The sequence below is a fragment of the Thalassophryne amazonica genome, chromosome 9, assembly GCF_902500255.1.
Source record: "Thalassophryne amazonica chromosome 9, fThaAma1.1, whole genome shotgun sequence".
NCBI lineage: Eukaryota > Metazoa > Chordata > Actinopteri > Batrachoidiformes > Batrachoididae > Thalassophryne > Thalassophryne amazonica.
In genome coordinates, this window is record NC_047111.1 from 108,864,329 (window position 1) to 108,888,208 (window position 23,880).

The window sequence follows — 23,880 nt, forward strand, 5'->3', positions numbered from 1 at the left end:
GTGGCAGGCTCGAAGATAGGAGACCCCCCCGACGAGAGAGAAGCCGTACTCCACACGGCTTCCACCACCAACGGCCTGAAGAACACCGGAGCCGCCAAGTCCCGAGTCCCCAGGTGGCCTCTGTTCCTGGCTGTCGACCCTGGCACTGCTGGCAGAAAGCAAAAACAGGATGTGTGAGTGTGAGTCCGCACACTCAGTAATACACAGTCCAACACTGATGGGAGGGAGCACCTCCACCTCCAATCATACACTCAAGCAGCTCCTGTCAGTCACTTATCTGGAAGGAGTGGGAGGCGAAGACGTCGCGGTTCCCACAACACGCCACTCCGACAAAACTGTCCCACAGGAATAAACGGCTGCAAACAGAGATCAAAACGTGGATTAATCCAAATACTGCAGAGAAGGATTACCTCAGGAATGGTAGTTGATTTCTCGGCGAGGAGGTGGAGTTGCAGTCCGGCTTTTATGGTGGTGATGATGATGAATGAGTGACAACTGGGGCAGGGGATGAATGACAGCTGTCACTTCTTCTAGGTCTGGCGCCCTCTCGTGCTTGGAGCCCGCACTCCAAGCAGGGCGCCCTCTGGTGGTGGTGGGCCAGCAGTACCTCCTCTTCAGCGGCCCACACAACAGTACGCTGGCTAAATCAACAAGGTATGACAGGGCCCTAAAATTTTCATTTCATTTCATTTATTTCATTTCATTTATTTAGGTCGATGAAAATCACAATTAGAGAGAGAATAAAAAATGTACATACAGTAGTGTTTAGAATAATAGTAGTGCTATGTGACTAAAAAGATTAATCCAAGTTTTGAGTATATTTCCTATTGTTACATGAAAACAAGGGACCAGTGGATTCAGTAGATTCTCACAAATCCAACAAGACCAAGCATTCATGATATGGGCATGTTTCTCCTACTATGGTGTTGGGCCTATATACCAGGTATCATGGATCAGTTTGGATATGTTAAAATACTTGAAGAGGTCATATTGCCTTATGCTGAAGAGGACATGCCTGGACATACCTGGATTAATCTTTTTAGTCACATAGCACTACTATTATTCTGAACACTACTGTACATATATATATATATATATCCATATATATATGGATATATATATATAGATATATATAGAAAGGCGGCTGCCTTTCTCTGGCGTTCAGCTGAGAGGCGCCTGTTTAGGCCTCTACTGGTGGTTGGCTCTCACTGCGGTATTGTATCACTTCCTGTTCCGGAGCACAGCGGTGTTTTTCTGTATCTGTTAGCTGTTTACTCTGCGCAGTTAGATTGATCTAGTTATCTAGATTACGATTTGTTTCCCAGTGTAATCTTTACGTGCCTTAACTAAAGCACTCCTTCTGCTGAATCACCTATAAATTATTTACACATTATTCACTTTGCGTGTTTTTAGGAATCCGCTAGCTTAGCGTAGCTACTAGCTCTTAGCCGATTTAGCATGGCGGCTTCTCCTGTCTCTCCCGCACTTTTCTGCTCTGGGTGTGAAATGTTTAGTTATTCCTCGGCCTCCTTTAGCAGTAACGGTACTTGTAATAAGTGTAGCTTATTCGTAGCTTTGGAGGCCAGGCTGGGCGAATTGGAGACTCGGCTCCGCACCGTGGAAAATTCTACAGTTAGCCAGGCCCCTGTAGTCGGTGCAGACCAAGGTAGCTTAACCGCCGTTAGTTCCCCCCTGGCAGATCCCGAGCAGCCGGGAAAGCAGGCTGACTGGGTGACTGTGAGGAGGAAGCGTAGCCCTAAACAGAAGCCCCGTGTACACCGCCAACCCGTTCACATCTCTAACCGTTTTTCCCCACTCGGCGACACACCCGCCGAGGATCAAACTCTGGTTATTGGCGACTCTGTTTTGAGAAATGTGAAGTTAGCGACACCAGCAACCATAGTCAATTGTCTTCCGGGGGCCAGAGCAGGCGACATTGAAGGAAATTTGAAACTGCTGGCTAAGGCTAAGCGTAAATTTGGTAAGATTGTAATTCACGTCGGCAGTAATGACACCCGGTTACGCCAATCGGAGGTCACTAAAATTAACATTAAATCGGTGTGTAACTTTGCAAAAACAATGTCGGACTCTGTAGTTTTCTCTGGGCCCCTCCCCAATCGGACCGGGAGTGACATGTTTAGCCGCATGTTCTCCTTGAATTGCTGGCTGTCTGAGTGGTGTCCAAAAAATGAGGTGGGCTTCATAGATAATTGGCAAAGCTTCTGGGGAAAACCTGGTCTTGTTAGGAGAGACGGCATCCATCCCACTTTGGATGGAGCAGCTCTCATTTCTAGAAATCTGGCCAATTTTCTTAAATCCTCCAAACCGTGACTATCCAGGGTTGGGACCAGGAAGCAGAGTTGTAGTCTTACACACCTCTCTGCAGCTTCTCTCCCCCTGCCATCCCCTCATTACCCCATCCCCGTAGAGACGGTGCTTGCTCCCAGACTACCAATAACCAGCAAAAATCTATTTAATCATAAAAATTCAAAAAGAAAAAATAATATAGCACCTTCAACTGCACCACAGACTAAAACAGTTAAATGTGGTCTATTAAACATTAGGTCTCTCTCTTCTAAGTCCCTGTTGGTAAATGATATAATAATTGATCAACATATTGATTTATTCTGCCTAACAGAAACCTGGTTACAGCAGGATGAATATGTTAGTTTAAATGAGTCAACACCCCCGAGTCACACTAACTGTCAGAATGCTCGTAGCACGGGCCGGGGCGGAGGATTAGCAGCAATCTTCCATTCCAGCTTATTAATTAATCAAAAACCCAGACAGAGCTTTAATTCATTTGAAAGCTTGTCTCTTAGTCTTGTCCATCCAAATTGGAAGTCCCAAAAACCAGTTTTATTTGTTATTATCTATCGTCCACCTGGTCGTTACTGTGAGTTTCTCTGTGAATTTTCAGACCTTTTGTCTGACTTAGTGCTTAGCTCAGATAAGATAATTATAGTGGGCGATTTTAACATCCACACAGATGCTGAGAATGACAGCCTCAACACTGCATTTAATCTATTATTAGACTCTATTGGCTTTGCTCAAAAAGTAAATGAGTCCACCCACCACTTTAATCATATCTTAGATCTTGTTCTGACTTATGGTATGGAAATAGAAGACTTAACAGTATTCCCTGAAAACTCCCTTCTGTCTGATCATTTCTTATTAACATTTACATTTACTCTGATGGACTACCCAGCAGTAGGGAATAAGTTTCATTACACTAGAAGTCTTTCAGAAAGCGCTGTAACTAGGTTTAAGGATATGATTCCTTCTTTATGTTCTCTAATGCCATATAACAACACAGTGCAGAGTAGCTACCTAAACTCTGTAAGGGAGATAGAGTATCTCGTCAATAGTTTTACATCCTCATTGAAGACAACTTTGGATGCTGTAGCTCCTCTGAAAAAGAGAGCTTTAAATCAGAAGTGTCTGACTCCGTGGTATAACTCACAAACTCGTAGCTTAAAGCAGATAACCCGTAAGTTGGAGAGGAAATGGCGTCTCACTAATTTAGAAGATCTTCACTTAGCCTGGAAAAAGAGTCTGTTGCTCTATAAAAAAGCCCTCTGTAAAGCTAGGACATCTTTCTACTCATCACTAATTGAAGAAAATAAGAACAACCCCAGGTTTCTTTTCAGCACTGTAGCCAGGCTGACAAAGAGTCAGAGCTCTATTGAGCTGAGTATTCCATTAACTTTAACTAGTAATGACTTCATGACTTTCTTTGCTAACAAAATTTTAACTATTAGAGAAAAAATTACTCATAACCATCCCAAAGACGTATCGTTATCTTTGGCTGCTTTCAGTGATGCCGGTATTTGGTTAGACTCTTTCTCTCCGATTGTTCTGTCTGAGTTATTTTCATTAGTTACTTCATCCAAACCATCAACATGTTTATTAGACCCCATTCCTACCAGGCTGCTCAAGGAAGCCCTACCATTATTTAATGCTTCGATCTTAAATATGATCAATCTATCTTTGTTAGTTGGCTATGTACCACAGGCTTTTAAGGTGGCAGTAATTAAACCATTACTTAAAAAGCCATCACTTGACCCAGCTATCTTAGCTAATTATAGGCCAATCTCCAACCTTCCTTTTCTCTCAAAAATTCTTGAAAGGGTAGTTGTAAAACAGCTAACTGATCATCTGCAGAGGAATGGTCTATTTGAAGAGTTTCAGTCAGGTTTTAGAATTCATCATAGTACAGAAACAGCATTAGTGAAGGTTACAAATGATCTTCTTATGGCCTTGGACAGTGGACTCATCTCTGTGCTTGTTCTGTTAGACCTCAGTGCTGCTTTTGATACTGTTGACCATAAAATTTTATTACAGAGATTAGAGCATGCCATAGGTATTAAAGGCACTGCGCTGCGGTGGTTTGAATCATATTTGTCTAATAGATTACAATTTGTTCATGTAAATGGGGAATCTTCTTCACAGACTAAAGTTAATTATGGAGTTCCACAAGGTTCTGTGCTAGGACCAATTTTATTCACTTTATATATGCTTCCCTTAGGCAGTATTATTAGACGGTATTGCTTAAATTTTCATTGTTACGCAGATGATACCCAGCTTTATCTATCCATGAAGCCAGAGGACACACACCAATTAGCTAAACTGCAGGATTGTCTTACAGACATAAAGACATGGATGACCTCTAATTTCCTGCTTTTAAACTCAGATAAAACTGAAGTTATTGTACTTGGCCCCACAAATCTTAGAAACATGGTGTCTAACCAGATCCTTACTCTGGATGGCATTACCCTGACCTCTAGTAATACTGTGAGAAATCTTGGAGTCATTTTTGATCAGGATATGTCATTCAAAGCGCATATTAAACAAATATGTAGGACTGCTTTTTTGCATTTACGCAATATCTCTAAAATCAGAAAGGTCTTGTCTCAGAGTGATGCTGAAAAACTAATTCATGCATTTATTTCCTCTAGGCTGGACTATTGTAATTCATTATTATCAGGTTGTCCTAAAAGTTCCCTAAAAAGCCTTCAGTTAATTCAAAATGCTGCAGCTAGAGTACTGACGGGGACTAGAAGGAGAGAGCATATCTCACCTATTTTGGCCTCTCTTCATTGGCTTCCTGTTAATTCTAGAATAGAATTTAAAATTCTTCTTCTTACTTATAAGGTTTTGAATAATCAGGTCCCATCTTATCTTAGGGACCTCGTAGTACCATATCACCCCAATAGAGCGCTTCGCTCTCAGACTGCAGGCTTACTTGTAGTTCCTAGGGTTTGTAAGAGTAGAATGGGAGGCAGAGCCTTCAGCTTTCAGGCTCCTCTCCTGTGGAACCAGCTCCCAATTCAGATCAGGGAGACAGACACCCTCTCTACTTTTAAGATTAGGCTTAAAACTTTCCTTTTTGCTAAAGCTTATAGTTAGGGCTGGATCAGGTGACCCTGAACCATCCCTTAGTTATGCTGCTATAGACGTAGACTGCTGGGGGGTTCCCATGATGCACTGTTTCTTTCTCTTTTGCTCTGTATGCACCACTCTGCATTTAATCATTAGTGATTGATCTCTGCTCCCCTCCACAGCATGTCTTTTTCCTGGTTCTCTCCCTCAGCCCCAACCAGTCCCAGCAGAAGACTGCCCCTCCCTGAGCCTGGTTCTGCTGGAGGTTTCTTCCTGTTAAAAGGGAGTTTTTCCTTCCCACTGTAGCCAAGTGCTTGCTCACAGGGGGTCGTTTTGACCGTTGGGGTTTTACATAATTATTGTATGGCCTTGCCTTACAATATAAAGCGCCTTGGGGCAACTGTTTGTTGTGATTTGGCGCTATATAAAAAAAATTGATTGATTGATATATATATATATATATATATATATATATATATATATATATATATATATATATATATATGAGGTCTGTGAGAAAACTATCCGACCTTTTTATTTTTTTCAAAAACTATATGGATTTAACTATATGGATTAACATTAAATCGGTGTGTAACTTTGCAAAAACAATGTCGGACTCTGTAGTTTTCTCTGGGCCCCTCCCCAATCGGACCAGGAGTGACATGTTTAGCCGCATGTTCTCCTTGAATTGCTGGCTGTCTGAGTGGTGTCCAAAAAATGAGGTGGGCTTCATAGATAATTGGCAAAGCTTCTGGGGAAAACCTGGTCTTGTTAGGAGAGACGGCATCCATCCCACGTTGGATGGAGCAGCTCTCATTTCTAGAAATCTGGCCAATTTTCTTAAATCCTCCAAACCTTGACTATCCAGGGTTGGGACCAGGAAGCAGAGTTTTAGTCTTACACACCTCTCTGCAGCTTCTCTCCCCCTGCCATCCCCTCATTACCCCATCCCCTTAGAGACGGTGCCTGCTCCCAGACTACCAATAACCAGCAAAAATCTATTTAAGCATAAAAATTCAAAAAGAAAAAATAATATAGCACCTTCAACTGCACCACAGACTAAAACAGTTAAATGTGGTCTGTTAAACATTAGGTCTCTCTCTTCTAAGTCCCTGTTAGTAAATGATATAATAATTGATCAACATATTGATTTATTCTGCCTTACAGAAACCTGGTTACAGCAGGATGAATATGTTAGTTTAAATGAGTCAACACCCCCGAGTCACACTAACTGTCAGAATGCTCGTAGCACGGGCCGGGGCGGAGGATTAGCAGCAATCTTCCATTCCAGCTTATTAATTAATCAAAAACCCAGACAGAGCTTTAATTCATTTGAAAGCTTGTCTCTTAGTCTTGTCCATCCAAATTGGAAGTCCCAACATCCACACAGATGCTGAGAATGACAGCCTCAACACTGCATTTAATCTATTATTAGACTCTATTGGCTTTGCTCAAAAAGTAAATGAGTCCACCCACCACTTTAATCATATCTTAGATCTTGTTCTGACTTATGGTATGGAAATAGAAGACTTAACAGTATTCCCTGAAAACTCCCTTCTGTCTGATCATTTCTTAATAACATTTACATTTACTCTGATGGACTACCCAGCAGTGGGGAATAAGTTTCATTACACTAGAAGTCTTTCAGAAAGCGCTGTAACTAGGTTTAAGTATATGATTCCTTCTTTATGTTCTCTAATGCCATATACCAACACAGTGCAGAGTAGCTACCTAAACTCTGTAAGGGAGATAGAGTATCTCGTCAATAGTTTTACATCCTCATTGAAGACAACTTTGGATGCTGTAGCTCCTCTGAAAAAGAGAGCTTTAAATCAGAAGTGTCTGACTCCGTGGTATAACTCACAAACTCGTAGCTTAAAGCAGATAACCCGTAAGTTGGAGAGGAAATGGCGTCTCACTAATTTAGAAGATCTTCACTTAGCCTGGAAATGAGTCTGTTGCTCTATAAAAAAGCCCTCCGTAAAGCTAGGACATCTTTCTACTCATCACTAATTGAAGAAAATAAGAACAACCCCAGGTTTCTTTTCAGCACTGTAGCCAGGCTGACAAAGAGTCAGAGCTCTATTGAGCTGAGTATTCCATTAACTTTAACTAGTAATGACTTCATGACTTTCTTTGCTAACAAAATTTTAACTATTAGAGAAAAAATTACTCATAACCATCCCAAAGACGTATCGTTATCTTTGGCTGCTTTCAGTGATGCCGGTATTTGGTTAGACTCTTTCTCTCTGATTGTTCTGTCTGAGTTATTTTCATTAGTTACTTCATCCAAACCATCAACATGTTTATTAGACCCCATTCCTACCAGGCTGCTCAAGGAAGCCCTACCATTATTTAATGCTTCGATCTTAAATATGATCAATCTATCTTTGTTAGTTGGCTATGTACCACAGGCTTTTAAGGTGGCAGTAATTAAACCATTACTTAAAAAGCCATCACTTGACCCAGCTATCTTAGCTAATTATAGGCCAATCTCCAACCTTCCTTTTCTCTCAAAAATTCTTGAAAGGGTAGTTGTAAAACAGCTAACTGATCATCTGCAGAGGAATGGTCTATTTGAAGAGTTTCAGTCAGGTTTTAGAATTCATCATAGTACAGAAACAGCATTAGTGAAGGTTACAAATGATCTTCTTATGGCCTCAGACAGTGGACTCATCTCTGTGCTTGTTCTGTTAGACCTCAGTGCTGCTTTTGATACTGTTGACCATAAAATTTTATTACAGAGATTAGAGCATGCCATAGGTATTAAAGGCACTGCGCTGCGGTGGTTTGAATCATATTTGACTAATAGATTACAATTTGTTCATGTAAATGGGGAATCTTCTTCACAGACTAAAGTTAATTATGGAGTTCCACAAGGTTCTGTGCTAGGACCAATTTTATTCACTTTATACATGCTTCCCTTAGGCAGTATTATTAGACGGTATTGCTTAAATTTTCATTGTTACGCAGATGATACCCAGCTTTATCTATCCATGAAGCCAGAGGACACACACCAATTAGCTAAACTGCAGGATTGTCTTACAGACATAAAGACATGGATGACCTCTAATTTCCTGCTTTTAAACTCAGATAAAACTGAAGTTATTGTACTTGGCCCCACAAATCTTAGAAACATGATGTCTAACCAGATCCTTACTCTGGATGGCATTACCCTGACCTCTAGTAATACTGTGAGAAATCTTGGAGTCATTTTTGATCAGGATATGTCATTCAAAGCGCATATTAAACAAATATGTAGGACTGCTTTTTTGCATTTACGCAATATCTCTAAAATCAGAAAGGTCTTGTCTCAGAGTGATGCTGAAAAAACTAATTCATGCATTTATTTCCTCTAGGCTGGACTATTGTAATTCATTATTATCAGGTTGTCCTAAAAGTTCCCTAAAAAGCCTTCACTTAATTCAAAATGCTGCAGCTAGAGTACTGACGGGGACTAGAAGGAGAGAGCATATCTCACCCATATTGGCCTCTCTTCATTGGCTTCCTGTTAATTCTAGAATAGAATTTAAAATTCTTCTTCTTACTTATAAGGTTTGAATAATCAGGTCCCATCTTATCTTAGGGACCTCGTAGTACCATATCACCCCAATAGAGCGCTTCGCTCTCAGACTGCAGGCTTACTTGTAGTTCCTAGGGTTTGTAAGAGTAGAATGGGAGGCAGAGCCTTCAGCTTTCAGGCTCCTCTCCTGTGGAACCAGCTCCCAATTCAGATCAGGGAGACAGACACCCTCTCTACTTTTAAGATTAGGCTTAAAACTTTCCTTTTTGCTAAAGCTTATAGTTAGGGCTGGATCAGGTGACCCTGAACCATCCCTTAGTTATGCTGCTATAGACGTAGACTGCTGGGGGGTTCCCATGATGCACTGTTTCTTTCTCTTTTTGCTCTGTATGCACCACTCTGCATTTAATCATTAGTGATCGATCTCTGCTCCCCTCCACAGCATGTCTTTTTCCTGGTTCTCTCCCTCAGCCCCAACCAGTCCCAGCAGAAGACTGCCCCTCCCTGAGCCTGGTTCTGCTGGAGGTTTCTTCCTGTTAAAAGGGAGTTTTTCCTTCCCACTGTAGCCAAGTGCTTGCTCACAGGGGGTCGTTTTGACCGTTGGGGTTTTACATAATTATTGTATGGCCTTGCCTTACAATATAAAGCGCCTTGGGGCAACTGTTTGTTGTGATTTGGCGCTATATAAAAAAATTGATTGAATTGATTGAACAGAGGGACTTTGCGGGGGATTCTTGGAAATAAATTAGCTTCACACAGGTGTCTTCTAACTGTCGCAGCACTTACAGGTAACTCTAGACTGTCTTTGATCATCCTGGAGCTGATCAATGGGTGAGCCTTTGCCATTCTGGTTATTCTTCTATCCATTTTGATGGTTGTTTTCCATTTTCTTCCACGCGTCTCTGGTTTTTTTGTCCATTTTAAAGAATTGGAGATCATTGTAGATGAACAGTTTTCCCCTCTCCAATCAACTTTTAATTAAATTACGCTGTTCTTCTGAACGTCTTGAACGTCCCATTTTCCTCAGGCTTTCAAAGAGAAAAGCATGTTCAACAGGTGCTGGCTTCATCCTTAAATAGGGGACACCTGATTCACACCTGTTTTTTCCACAAAATTGACGAACTCACTGACTGAATGCCACACTACTATTATTGTGAACACCCCCTTTTCTACTTTTTTTTACTAATAGCCCAATTTCATAGCCTTAAGAGTGTGTATATCATGAATGATTGGTCTTGTTGGATTTGTGAGACTCTACTGAATCTACTGGTACCTTGTTTCCCATGTAACAATAAGAAATATACTCAAAACCTGGATTAATCATTTTAGTCACATAGCACTACTGTACATACATATACAAACATTAAAATATAATAAAAAGAAAGAGAAATACAATATGAGCATACTGTGCAGGGAAGAGGTAGAAGCCAAAGAGACTTATCAAAGACCCACTCCCAAACAACAACAAAAAACAAACAAAAATATCACAACAATAAACAAAAGAATTGTATAAAACAACATTACAAACTCTTCATGGCACAATGACAGAATATTCCAGTTCCTCACAGGCCCTCTAGGTTTCTCAGATATGGAAAAGGTTTCAAACCTTGAATTTCCAGGAGCCATGTCCATGAAAGTGAAAATGGAGCTCAACTGTATATGGTTTCAAGACTTGGGTGCTAACCCATAGGCCAGTGATTCTTAACCGGGGTGCCGCGGCACCCTAGGGTGCCGTGATCGATCGTCAGGGGTGCCGTGGGCAATTATCAAATATCACCATTATTGGGTGTATGTGCTGTAGTAGTGTGGCAGATGATGTAATGCTCTTTTATTCCAGTAGATGGCAGCAAAGCACTGTACTATAGTATAATAGACATACTTGCGCACATAGAGTTGTGCATCTCCATGGTTACGGGTTGCTGACTACAGCGTGAATCTCAGCTGCTCACGGAGCATGGCTCCTCTGGGGAAGGAGAAACCGTATTGGCTGTGGAGGTGTGCGGGGAAGGCGGCCTGACCTCCGTTGATGTCACCATGGTCAGACTTGGGCCTTCTCGCTCACAACTGGGTTCGCTGAAGGCAGCCTCTGCGCTCCGTGAATATTAGAGTGGCAGATTATTGTGAATAAAAGTGTCGACACGTCTAAAAAAAACAATTGAGATTAGGGTTGTCACAATTATTACAATATTCGTCAATCGCGATTATTCTTCATATTTGCGATTATTTTTCATATTTGCGATTACCGTGAATTATTTATTTTATCCACAAAGCATAAAACGACTCAGAATCTGATGTCATTGTGCTGCAGCCTCGCTCTCTTCTTAAGGCAGGACAATAACATGGAGGCTGAAGAGCGATCCGTCCTGCCGTTTGGATAAGACGGCCGATTAAAACAGTGGCCGTCTTCTTCAAAAGCCGTCTAAAATGCGGAGCTGTCAGTGTGTGTGTGTGTGTGTGTGCGCATGCGCGGAGTCAACAGGCTGCAGACTGCGAGGGAGGGGGTGCGTGAGGGAGATTCCTGAATGCAGGCGCGACACGTTACAGTCTGAGAACCATCAGTGCGCATCGAGCGTGGAGCAGAGAGAAGATTTGAACCCGAGTGAACATGTTAAAAAAAAAAAAAAACGTGAAGCTGCTTTTACTTCTCTCTGAACTTTCTCTAAAGGTGGGATTCTGCCGTTACCGTCCTGTTCACACCATGTGCGCATCGTATGCTGAATTTATGAGATCATGAGATGAAATAAACGGTCAAATAGCTTTAAAAACATATTTAAAAAATGAGAATATATGAATGAACTGAGCTACAAAAAAAATAAATAAATAAAAAACCCTGACATGGAGAAGCTGTGGTGATGTTCAGATGCACAGATCACAAAAATCAGGTGAGAACTCTGAACTTTAACAGCTGTTATTTTCCAAAGGTATTTATTTGTTCAATATGGGCTTAATACAGTGTTTAAGCACAAAACGTGACTGATGAGAGAAACAATTTCAGAAATGCGACAGAAACAACCACAATTCAGAAAAAGTTGGGACTGTATGTAAAATGAAGATAAAAATAAAAATGTTGCACCATTCCCAGTTTCTCCACTCACAGAAGCCAAACGTTCTTCCAGAGTTGTGTAATTATACTACAATAGTAGAATATAAAGAAGGGGAAAAAAAAGAAAAAAAATAGACAATATATTCATCAATCGCAATTATTTGTCTGACAATTAATCGTCTCCAGAAATTCCTAATTGTGACAGCCCTACTTGAGATCAGAGCGCAAAATGCTTGAGGATTTTCGAAATGCGGTGTTTTCTGTATTGATTTTCTATTGCGATAATTGGGTTTTGCGCAAAACCAGAGGTAATAGAATTATAATATTATTTTGGTTGGTGGTGTGCCGCAGGATTTTGTAAATATAAAAAGGGTGCCGCGGCTCAAAAAAGGTTGAAAATCACTGCCATAGGCGCTAACATGATAACTGCATGTCTTTGATACTGTGTCATTGTTTGATCCCAATGGTGCACAGATTAGGGTCTGAGACACAGACATTGCCTTGTAAAAAACATGTCAAGTTACTAGTCTAATTAATGTTTATCTTATACCTGGCAGCAATTAGGAGAGATTTATTTTATTCTTGACATTTTGACTTTATTCTCAAAATGCATACAAAACCCTTCACTACTCATGGAGTCTTGTTTTTGCATGTCCACCTGTCAGCGTATTGATTAATTACAACTTGAGCATCAGTTGAAAGAATCGTATTCGTGTAAAAGTCGATTTATATTGATGCATTTTTCAGGCTTGTGTGACTTACAGTTATAGGGTTCTACCTTCTACCCGGCGAAAAGAGGGCACTCACTGCACAGTCCAAGTTTTTTTGTTTTTAACTGACGCTTCTCTTTGCATTCATGGGTATGTTGGTCTTAAAATAAGATGTGGTCAGACACACTGCTGGTGCATTGCTATCATGAGGCAGTAGAAAGTGATTGCACCATAGTCCACCAAAAACCTGGTCCAAACATGAATGCTGAGTTTTTTTGCTATTTGTACAGAACAATATTTAAGTCAGCATGGTAGCAAAAGTGGCTAGTGTGCTTACTTCCAAAACAGAAGGTTGCTAAACTGTGGGTTGTCCATGGCAGCAAAGAGTTGCACTGCCATATTTTTCCTGCACTTGTAATATGGAGTTGCATAAGAAAAAGACATCTGTCATAAAAAAAAAGCTTACACCAAATCAACATGTGAATCCATATTGGATCCCAAACAAAAAGGGAGAAGCCAAAAGAAGAAGATGATATTTAGATATGCCTCAGAATGCATGAGCACTGTGCTTGTGCAATGCCAACTAAATAGCAATATGCAAGGTGCTGTGCACTTGTGTCTTAAAGGTAATGGCAATGGCAGGTGACAAACTGATTGATTTATTTCATGTTATACCCAAGACATTACAATGACAAATTAAGTCAACACAACCTCTTTGCGTCCACCCCAAAGGCTTTTGCTCTTTGCACCCATACATCGTAAAGATATGGCTTAAGTTTCAGAAGAGGTCGGGATCATCACTTTATCGGCACATTCCACTGTTAAAGGAGATTTTGTAATGAAAGACGTGCAGACGGATTTGCGCGTCCCGACGAAGCCGCTCATGGCGCGGGACAAACAACACCTCCGTGTTGGAAGTCTCACAGGACAAGTTGGAACATGCCCAGCTGTTAAACAATTTCTTGGATACTCACTCGACTGAAAAGCCACGAAAGCCATCTGAATCTTACGAATGGTTTCCAACACGGAGGTGTTGTTTGTCCCGCGCCATGAGCGGCTGCATCGCGACGCGCAAATCCGTCCGCACGTCTTTCATTACAAAATCTCCTTTAACAGTGGAATGTGCCAATAAAGTGATGATCCCGACCTCTTCTGAAACTTCTCTGCTAGTCACACGACGTCCTGCATCAACAGAGCCTTAAATTTGGAAGTGATCTGCTCGTTCCAGCCTGTCGATGGCCGCTCGGGGCGCGGTGCGTCCTTCACCGCCGTGGGCCACTTTTAATCCAGTTTTAATGGTCCTTAATCCATGTGATACCGATAGAATCTTCACTGAAAGCCATCTGAATCTTCCAAATGGTTTCCATCTGGCTGTCTGGCAGAGTTTCTGAAAAAATTTTCATGGAACAAAGCGGCAGTCGCTCCGCCATTCCTAAACAATAAAATAACGCAATCGACAGGCATGAAAAAACTCACACATGCGCACGAAGGTTCAAGCTTGTCTGATGCAAGCGCACATGATTCAAATCCATATAGTTTTTGAAAAAAATAAAAAGGTCAGATAGTTTTCTCACAGACCTCGTATAATATTATATTATATTAATATGACAGTGCAACTGTAGGCTGAAGGACCATGCAGAACAATGCCCAGGGTACACACACAAAATAAATACACAAGTTAAAAAAAATACATAAAAACATAAAAAAAACATAAAAAATTAAAAACCTAAAAGCATGATGGTTGTTGACTCCCAAAGAGTTAATCTTCCCTTTGAATATTGACAGTGCTTCTTTGCAATCTATGTTGAGTTTTGCAAAGCATTTGATTCAGTTGATCAGACCTCTTTCTGGGACATCCTGAGAACTGAGACATCCAGACAGACATGTCTGCACTCCGGAGACAGAGACTATGGAGTGGAGGCAGAGACTCTTCAGTTTTTTCCAGTGAAAACTGGCATTCATCAGGGATGTGTTCTGGCTCCTAAGCTGTTCAGTGCTTGCATGAACTGGGTGTTGGGTAGGTTTGTCTAAACAAGTGACTTAGGTGCTTTTGTTGGTGAGGAAAAATTTCCTGACATGTACTTCACAGACAATACTGTGATTTTCCATGAACGACTGGGGATGTCTTTGATACTATGTTTCTCCTTAGAGTCCTTGAGTACTGCTAGAATGACGCTGGATTAAACAAACTATTACTTAAAGAGACTAAGATGAGGAATATCACTTGCATTGTGAGAGCGTATCAGCTTTGACATTTTCCCCATGTGACGCATGTCTCTGTGCATGATCCAGCGTGCAGGTACCTGAGGATCCCAGTAGCTGGAGAAGGCCACATTTCACCTGTCTTATGCAGCTAGAAGGTTATTTTAGAGAAGTGGGAATGGACCGGGTGTCTGCCTCGGTGGTTGCCATTCAGTACCAAAGGCGGTTCTGTGGTGTCATGGATGTAGTGAAGTGCAGCACCAGCAGATGCTCCCAGACTTGACTAGACTCATGGCAAGACAAAAAAAAAAAAAAAAAATTCTCACATTATTGCAGGCTTCCCCTCAGGGATCTTTGGTGGCCATTCTGCTCTGTAACAGATTGGAGTTAATCCAATGACGAGCCAGAAATCCTTTCATTTTCATCTGCTTCTTCAGTACCATAGCACCGTCTGCTTGGTCCAGTCCAGTTTAAAGGGCAGCCCAGGCGCCATTATGATCTGTTCATTTTAGGCTACAAAATGCCCATACTTAGTGAACACGATAAAACTAACCTTTTTGCACTCAGTGCCCGGCTCTGTGGCTGTATTTCCCAACACTTGCATAACAATGTGCACTCAGACACACCCCAAATGGATTTGCTTGTTTTAACACTCATCATCAAATTAGGGCCCCGATTCTTTAAACATTTAAAATGGTGAAATTGTAGAAATGCAGTAAATTATGATGTTCTGCTTACTTAGCCCTAAAATAAGGAAATAAATCAAAAAGCCAGTGGACGTATTCCTCCACCTTGACTTCCTTGGGATCCAGCCAATGCACAGAACCTGGCATCAAGCCCACACTGTGGGTTGTCCATTACAGCAAAGAGTTGCACTGTCAGTTTTCTGTTGCACACTTACTTACTACAGATGAGGTGCATCACATTACATTGACTTGCTGCATCAGTGAAGATGAGTTCTGATCGGTTTCGACTGCACAGTGTGTAAACAAACAAACAAAATTACAACATGGCAGCTGCTTTTAAAGCTTTTTTCTTTCCCACAATGTTCATATTGTACTACAGAATATATTTCTGTGCTTTCAGTGAGGTGATGTCTGCTAGTGGGTCAGATCAGCTACAATTATGATATTAACTTCATAAGAACAAGTTCTCCTAAACTGGTTTATGGATTTCATTCAAACTTCACACCATAAACACAAAACGTGAAGAAGTGCATGAAGGGAAAAATAAATCTGTTGTGGCGTCTTCAAGGGAAGATTACTGGACTTTTGTTTTGGTTTGAATCCGTCTTATTTGTCAAACTACATGTGTGAACTGACATGCTCTCTTCACTACACAAGATGACCAGTTTCTTAATTCAAGTATTTATTTAATAATAAAATAGTAGCAGTGGTAGTAACCCACTAATAAAAGGTTCTGCTAGTGGTAGGCCAAGGGGTATTATTTAGTAAGCTTGTTCACAGAGCTCTACTTTTATACTATTATTATTAGTAGTAGTAGTAGTAGTACAAGGGGTGGTAGTGGTAGTGGTATTGCATGACATGATTAGTTAGCAAATGCAAATATTCACACCACTGTGTTACTGATTAAAAAAAGTTGTGGAATAAAAACCTATTTTCTGTGATTTAATTTTATTTTTCCACCCACTGGATCTTCACTCTTATTTACAGCCACATGTAACTGCATGTTTGTAGAAGATAGACTTCTACACTAATGTGATTTGTATATATATATATATATATATATATATATATATATAGAGAGAGAGAGAGAGAGAGAGAGAGAGAGAGAGAGAGAGAGAGAGAGAGAGAGAGAGAGAGAGAGAGAGAGAGTCCCAAAGTATTTTGACAGCAGAGAAAAACCAATCAATATTGTCAGACATTTTCTGCATGACCATGTGGCATAAATTTTCTCCCCAATGCACAGTTTTTGTTTCAGTCTTTCCTTTTAGATGTTTTAACCCTTTATCTTTTACACCATGTGATTAATGTAACCTCCTTGTCTGAAGTTTCCTAAGAAACAAATTATCCGTCTCCACCTAGCAAATTCAAGTCTCCTTGCTATTTGCTGGGGAGTTAGTTCGCACTGAGATTGAATTTTGTATGGAAAGAGATGCAAGTCAGTCCTTAAGATGTGTTGCACAGAATTTGACAATTTTTGTTCTCTGAATTAGGGTTAACTGCGGCATTTTTCCTGGACTTTAATGTCTTGCAGAACAAACTTTAGGGTTCTTAAAATGAGGAAAACACAATTATTTCCCAGTAAAACCATTTCCTGGTATTCATATTTCAGAGTACGTTTGGATATATATATACACACACACATACATATTTTTGCATGAAAAGAAAAGTTTCACTGGCGCATGAATCTGGATCCAGATTCAAATGTAATTTTGTGCATGTGTGTGTGTGTGTGTGCACGGATAGGTATCAAGTAAATACACAAACAAACCTACCTGGTTAAAAAGTATCCTCCTAGGTTGAGGGAATAAACTATTCAAAAAACATAAGAATAATAAAAAAAAAATAATAATGAACAATGTATGTGACTTGAATGGTGCAGTAATGTGTAGAGTAACTGCAGTAGGTGCTCAGTCTGTATGTGAGATATTCTTCTCTTTAGTATGTTGTACTGTAGTTTAGTACTGTGATATAGTACTAAAGTGGACATTGGCGACGCAGTACGTGTGATTTTGAAAAAGCAAAAGTCCTCAGTTATCAACAGAAAGCAGCAACTTAAGCTCACTGGATTTACAACAAGTTTTTTAAGTTTTCATGCATGCGTGTGTGTGTGTGTGTGTGTGTGTTTGTGTGGGCAATCAGCTGCTCCAGGATTTTTCCATATGTTTCAGGTGTGTGTTTCAGGAAGGCTGTGGCTGCAGATGTGCATGTGTGTGTGTGTGTGTGTCATCTGGTTGTGCTATTTCACATCCACCCGTCTTCTTTCACAGTGTTACCGCAGTGTGCCTTAATAAACAGTAAAAGATGCACCACTGCAGTGAGCACAAACACACAGCGGTCAGCCTGAGAAAAACACAAACGGCCACAAATCCAAGACTGAAAGCGATCGAGGGAGCGCAGCTCGAGTTTGTGTGAGAGCTGTTTGTGATGTGTGTGCATTGGAATTATTTACATATCTGTACATTATGTCCTAAAAGCTGAGCCATACAACCACACAGCTTTCAGTAGCAGGTAACTGACGTATGTATATTTGTGTATTTATATTTATATTTGCAAACTGTTTTTGTTTTCACTTTTGATACTCTGTGTGCTTCTTACCCTGTGTGCTGCTATACAATGCCACTGGAACCTTAATTTCCCTGAGGAACTCTTCCCAAGGGATTAATAAAGTTCTGTCTAATCTAATATAATCTAATCTACAGTTACTTTATTGCCATGATTCCTTTTTTTTCTCTCCTTGCAGTTTTCTGTGAAGATCTACGTTCCAGCTTATATTTTGTCAATGCATCTGTGCAAGAGGTAGTGTTTGCCAGCACCACAGGGACATCAGTGCCCTGTCCTGCCACAGGCGTGCCCCCTGTCTCACTGCGCTGGTACCTGGCCACCGGCGAGGAGATCTACGACGTGCCAGGGATCCGCCATGTGCACCCGAATGGCACCCTTCAGATCTTCCACATTCCCCCTTCCAGCTTTAGCAAACTCATCCACGACAACACCTACTATTGCACAGCGGAGAACCCCTCAGGGAGAATCAGGAGCCAAGATGTCCACATTAAGGCGGGTCAGTTTGTCTGCGCATGAATGCTGAGAACACACAAAATCAAAATTAAGAATATATATATTTTTAACTTCTTATCCCCCACCAGTCCTACGGGAGCCCTACACTGTCCGGGTGGAGGACCAGAAAGCCATGAGAGGCAATGTGGCGGTCTTCAAGTGCATTATCCCTGCCTCAGTGGAGGCCTACATCACTGTTGTGTCCTGGGAGAAAGACACAATGTCAATCAACGCTGAGAGTAAGTCATCACATCTTTATTTACAGCGCTGAATGCACAAATGTGCAATCATTCAATGTTTGATATTCAGTGTTCAAAGCTTTGTGTCCATTATTGCATTTTTACAAACCGTATTCTGACACTCCTCGAATTAGTACAAGTATAATGAGTTGTAGGTGGCTGTGGATGGAAATGTTGGATTGTTATTCCAGTGGGCAGCACGGTGGGTTAGTGGTTAGCACTGTTGCCTCACAGCAAGAAGGTCATGGGTTCGATTCCCACCTGTGGCCTTTCTGTGTGGAGTTTGCATGTTCTCCCCGTGTTTGTGTGGGTTCTCTCCGGGTGCTCCGGTTTCCTCCCACATCCAAAGACATGCGGGTTTGGTGGATTGGAAATTTTAAATTGTCCGTAGGTGTGCGAGTGTGTGTGATTGTGTTTGTTTGTCTGTTTGTGGCCCTGTGAGAGACTGGTGTCCTGTCCAGGGTGTACCCCGCCTCTCTCCCTATGACTGCTGGGATAGGCTCCAGCCCCCCGCGACCCTTAATTGCACTAAGTGGTTGAAGATGAGTGTGTGTGTGTGTGTGTGTGTGTGTGTGTGTGTGTGTGTGTGTGTGTGTGTGTGTGTGTGTGTGTGTGTGTGTGTGTTATTCCAGCACAACAAAAGAGATTATTTGTTTTTGTTTTTGTTTTGTTTTAATTACAACAGCTAATGGCAGCACAAGGAAAACCCCACCAGTAACACAATGAAAAAAGACAAATGTTAAAGAAAATGCATCTGTTCTTAACACAAGTTGTCATGAATATTAATTGTTGAGTTAAATTGCATCAACTTACTTGCATGTTCTTGAGCAAAAGTCACACCTTTTTTCTGTATTATCGACTCTTTAATTTGGGCTTTTTCTGCACTGTTATTATTATTATTATTATTATTATTATTCATTCATTCATTCATTCATTCATTCATTTTCTATACTCACTCCAATCAAGGGGGCCTAGAGCCTATGCAGCCCAGTCTCACGTTTTTTTATTTGTGCTCCCGCCATGAAATGAGTCACATTTTTGTGACTTTTTTTTTTTAACTCACTATTGCTAACCCTACTCCTTCCCCCCACCCTAACCATAACCACCCCGACCCCCCCCCTGCTTCACTTTTAATTTCACACAGCCATCGCAGAATGAATTAGAATGAATTTGTGGTGCCGTGATGAAAATGAGGCACTTTTTGTCACAATGTCACGAACCAATAGATTAATGTATATTTGGTACTGTTGAATCACGACTTGCCGTCAGACCAGGTTGAGTCTATCCCAGGAGTCATAGTGCGAGAGACAGGGTACACCCTGCACAGGATGCCAGTCTGCCACAGGGCCACAAATACAACGACAAACACATTCACACACCTCCAGACAATTTAAAGTTTACAATTCACATAACGTGCACGTCTTTAGAGGTGGGAGCAAGCCGGAGCACCCGGAGGAAACCCATGCAAATATGCAAACTCCACACAGAAATGATCAGGTGGGAAGCAATCCCATGACCTTCGTGCTGTGAGACAACGGTGCTAATCACTAAGCCACCACGCCACTATCATTATCAGTACCGGCCCTATCCAATTTGGCGCCCTAGTCAAAAATTGTAATGCTCCCCACACTCACACAAACACACAGTAAATTACACATTTACATACACACTCACACAAGAAACTACCTCAATCTGTTTTTTAATAGAATATAATGTCAAACAAGTCAAAATTATTTGTCATTCATATGTTTACCTCAACTGGTCTTGTTTTTCCTCCTTTAATTTTTTTTTCTGTTTGTTTTTCCTCTTCTGAGCACCAGAGAATTTGGTCCATTTTTACAATGTTGACTTGTTATTCACGTAATTAATTGTGACCCGACACCAGGTTTTGACTGCCTTTTTTTCTTTTTTTTTTAAGAAGGGCTCTGCTCATGAGAAACTTTGTTGGGGGAGAAGAAACTGTTATCATCATTATTCTTATTTAATTGGTTTTGCTGTGCAGTTAAATCCATATGGGCTTATATTTATTTTATATTAAGTAGTACAACCCCTGGCAAAAATTATGGAATCACCGGCCTCGGAGGATGTTCATTCAGTTGTTTAATTTTGTAGAAAAAAAGCAGATCACAGACATGACACAAAACTAAAGTCATTTCAAATGGCAACTTTCTGGCTTTAAGAAACACTATAAGAAATCAGGAAAAAAAATTGTGGCAGTCAGTAACGGTTACTTTTTTAGACCAAGCAGAGGGAAAAAAATATGGAATCACTCAATTCTGAGGAAAAAATTATGGAATCATGAAAAACAAAAGAACGCTCCAACACATCACTAGTATTTTGTTGCACCACCTCTGGCTTTTATAACAGCTTGCAGTCTCTGAGGCATGGACTTAATGAGTGACAAACAGTACTCTTCATCAATCTGGCTCCAACTTTCTCTGATTGCTGTTGCCAGATCAGCTTTGCAGGTTGGAGCCTTGTCATGGACCATTTTCTTCAACTTCCACCAAAGATTTTCAATTAAGATCCGGACTATTTGCAGGCCATGACATTGACCCTATGTGTCTTTTTGCAAGGAATGTTTTCACAGTTTTTGCTCTATGGCAAGATGCATTATCATCTTGAAAAATGATTTCATCATCCCCAAACATCCTTTCAATTGATGGGATAAGAAAAGTGTCCAAAATATCAACATAAACTTGTGCATTTATTGATGATGTAATGACAGCCATCTCTCCAGTGCCTTTACCTGACATGCAGCCCCATATCATCAATGACTGTGGAAATTTACATGTTCTCTTCAGGCAGTCATCTTTATAAATCTCATTGGAACAGCACCAAACAAACATTCCAGCATCATCACCTTGCCCAATGCAGATTCGAGTTTCATCACTGAATATGACTTTCATCCAGTCATCCACAGTCCACGATTGCTTTTCCTTAGCCCATTGTAACCTTGTTTTTTTCTGTTTAGGTGTTAATGATGGCTTTCGTTTAGCTTTTCTGTATGTAAATCCCATTTCCTTTAGGCGGTTTCTTACAGTTCGGTCACAGACATTGACTCCAGTTTCCTCCCATTCGTTCCTCATTTGTTTTGTTGTGCATTTTCGATTTTTGAGACATATTGCTTTAAGTTTTCTGTCTTGACACTTTGATGTCTTCCTTGGTCTACCAGTATGTTTGCCTTTAACAATCTTCCCATGTTGTTTGTATTTGGTCCAGAGTTTAGACACAGCTGACTGTGAACAACCAACATCTTTTGCAACATTGCGTGATGGTTTACCCTCTTTTAAGAGTTTGATAATCCTCTCCTTTGTTTCTGTTGACATCTCTCGTGTTGGATCTGCTTTTTTTCCACAAAATTAAACAACTGAATGAACATCCTCCGAGGCCGGTGATTCCATAATTTTTGCCAGGGGTTGTATTAGCTAGTTTTAGTATAAGAAAAGTGAAAATTGACCTTATTGTTTTCCCCTCATTTGTGACGCCACCCCCTCCCCGGATAGACCCCACCCTTAGTAATTATCTATATTGCCAGGTATGATCATTATTATTACTATTATTGTTGTTAATGACCATGATTTTTCTGGAATCGAAGTTGCACCAAAGTAACAGAAAATATGATCATTCTTTGGGGAGTTACTAACTGACACACTTTTGAAAATTGGTCTAGCAATTCTCTTTTTTAAGTGCAATTCACACAGTAAAAGGCCAACAAAAAAGCCATCTCAAAACATTTCTTCTTCAGCAGTACAGAACATGCAGCAGTGACATATGTTGGAAATTTGGACTTTTTAGAAAACTGCTAACGGTAACAAATGCTGGGATCAAAATTCTCAATTTTTGCCTCATTTTTTTCCCTGAGATTTATATTAGACTATGATGGTATTTTACAGTGTTGCTGCTGAAAGCTGTAATTGTTATCCTTACAAATAGGGATGCAGTGCGGTTTGATCATGGTCCTGGGATTAATGAACAGATTGGGTATCGGGCATTCATTCATTTTCTGTATTCTTGTTCTGTATTCTTTTTCCAATTAAGAATCACTCTGGACTGGTCGCCAGTTCTATTGCAAGGCCACATATAGACTGAAAAACACATTCACACTCACACGCATACCTACGGTCAATTTACAGTTGCCAGTTCTCCTCATCTGCATGTCCTTGGAAGTAGGAGGAAACCGGAACACCCACACAAACACAGGGAAAATGCACAAATTCAACACAGAAAGGACCAGGTGGGAAGCAACCACAGGATCTTCTCGCTATGAGGCAACAGTGATAATCACTAATCCACTGTGCCACCCCGGGTATCAGCCACTCAACTGCAAATACTATTTTTGGAGATTTGTGCATGGAGAATACAAGGTTCTGTTGCCGGGTTTTCTGCATTGTGGAGCTTCCAAAACAAAAATATGTAGTATTTTATTATCTTGTGTTCACATAATTTGTTACCACAAGATCATAAACTTTTGTGCTCAAGGAAACAGTTTGTTCATAAAACAACATTTTTTCAACAATATGACCATCTTGTGCTACTGTATTGCATGCAAGTATAAAAACTTGTTACCAAGAAGACTACTGTCTGTTTTGTAGAAAATAACTCATTTCAGTATGACAGTGAGTTATTATCTGTATAATAACTGATTCAAATAAGATAGTTATCACGTGCACACAATAATAAGGCGTCACCACAATACAAGTGTGCATATGATATTAATGCATTTCTACAAGATTGTTATCTTGTGTGGATATGATATAAAAAAAATTGCTTGGGTATACATACGAGGTCTGTCCATAAAGTATAGGTCCTTTTTATTTTTTTCAAAAACTATATGGATTTCATTCATATTTTTTACGTCAGACATGCTTGAACCCTCGTGCGCATGCGTGAGTTTTTCCACGCCTGTCGGTGACATCATTCGAGCACTCCTTGTGGGAGGAGTCGTCCAGCCCCTCGTCGGAATTCCTTTATCTGAGAAGTTGCTGAGAGACTGGCGCTTTGTTTGATCAAAATTTTTTCTAAACCTGTGAGGCACATC

The 23,880-nt window shown here is 40.6% G+C and overlaps 1 protein-coding gene across 2 annotated transcripts in view; it reads left to right on the forward strand.

The window, feature by feature from the left end:
* dscama (Down syndrome cell adhesion molecule a) overlaps positions 1 to 23,880 on the forward strand; it is a 385,227-nt gene that overhangs the window by 54,113 nt on the left and 307,234 nt on the right. For both annotated transcript variants that reach the window (XM_034178954.1, XM_034178955.1), the window contains exons 2-3: positions 18,287 to 18,604; positions 18,690 to 18,839. In XM_034178954.1, the coding sequence (XP_034034845.1) occupies positions 18,287 to 18,604; positions 18,690 to 18,839 (468 nt within the window). The remainder of the gene's footprint in view (positions 1 to 18,286; positions 18,605 to 18,689; positions 18,840 to 23,880) is intronic.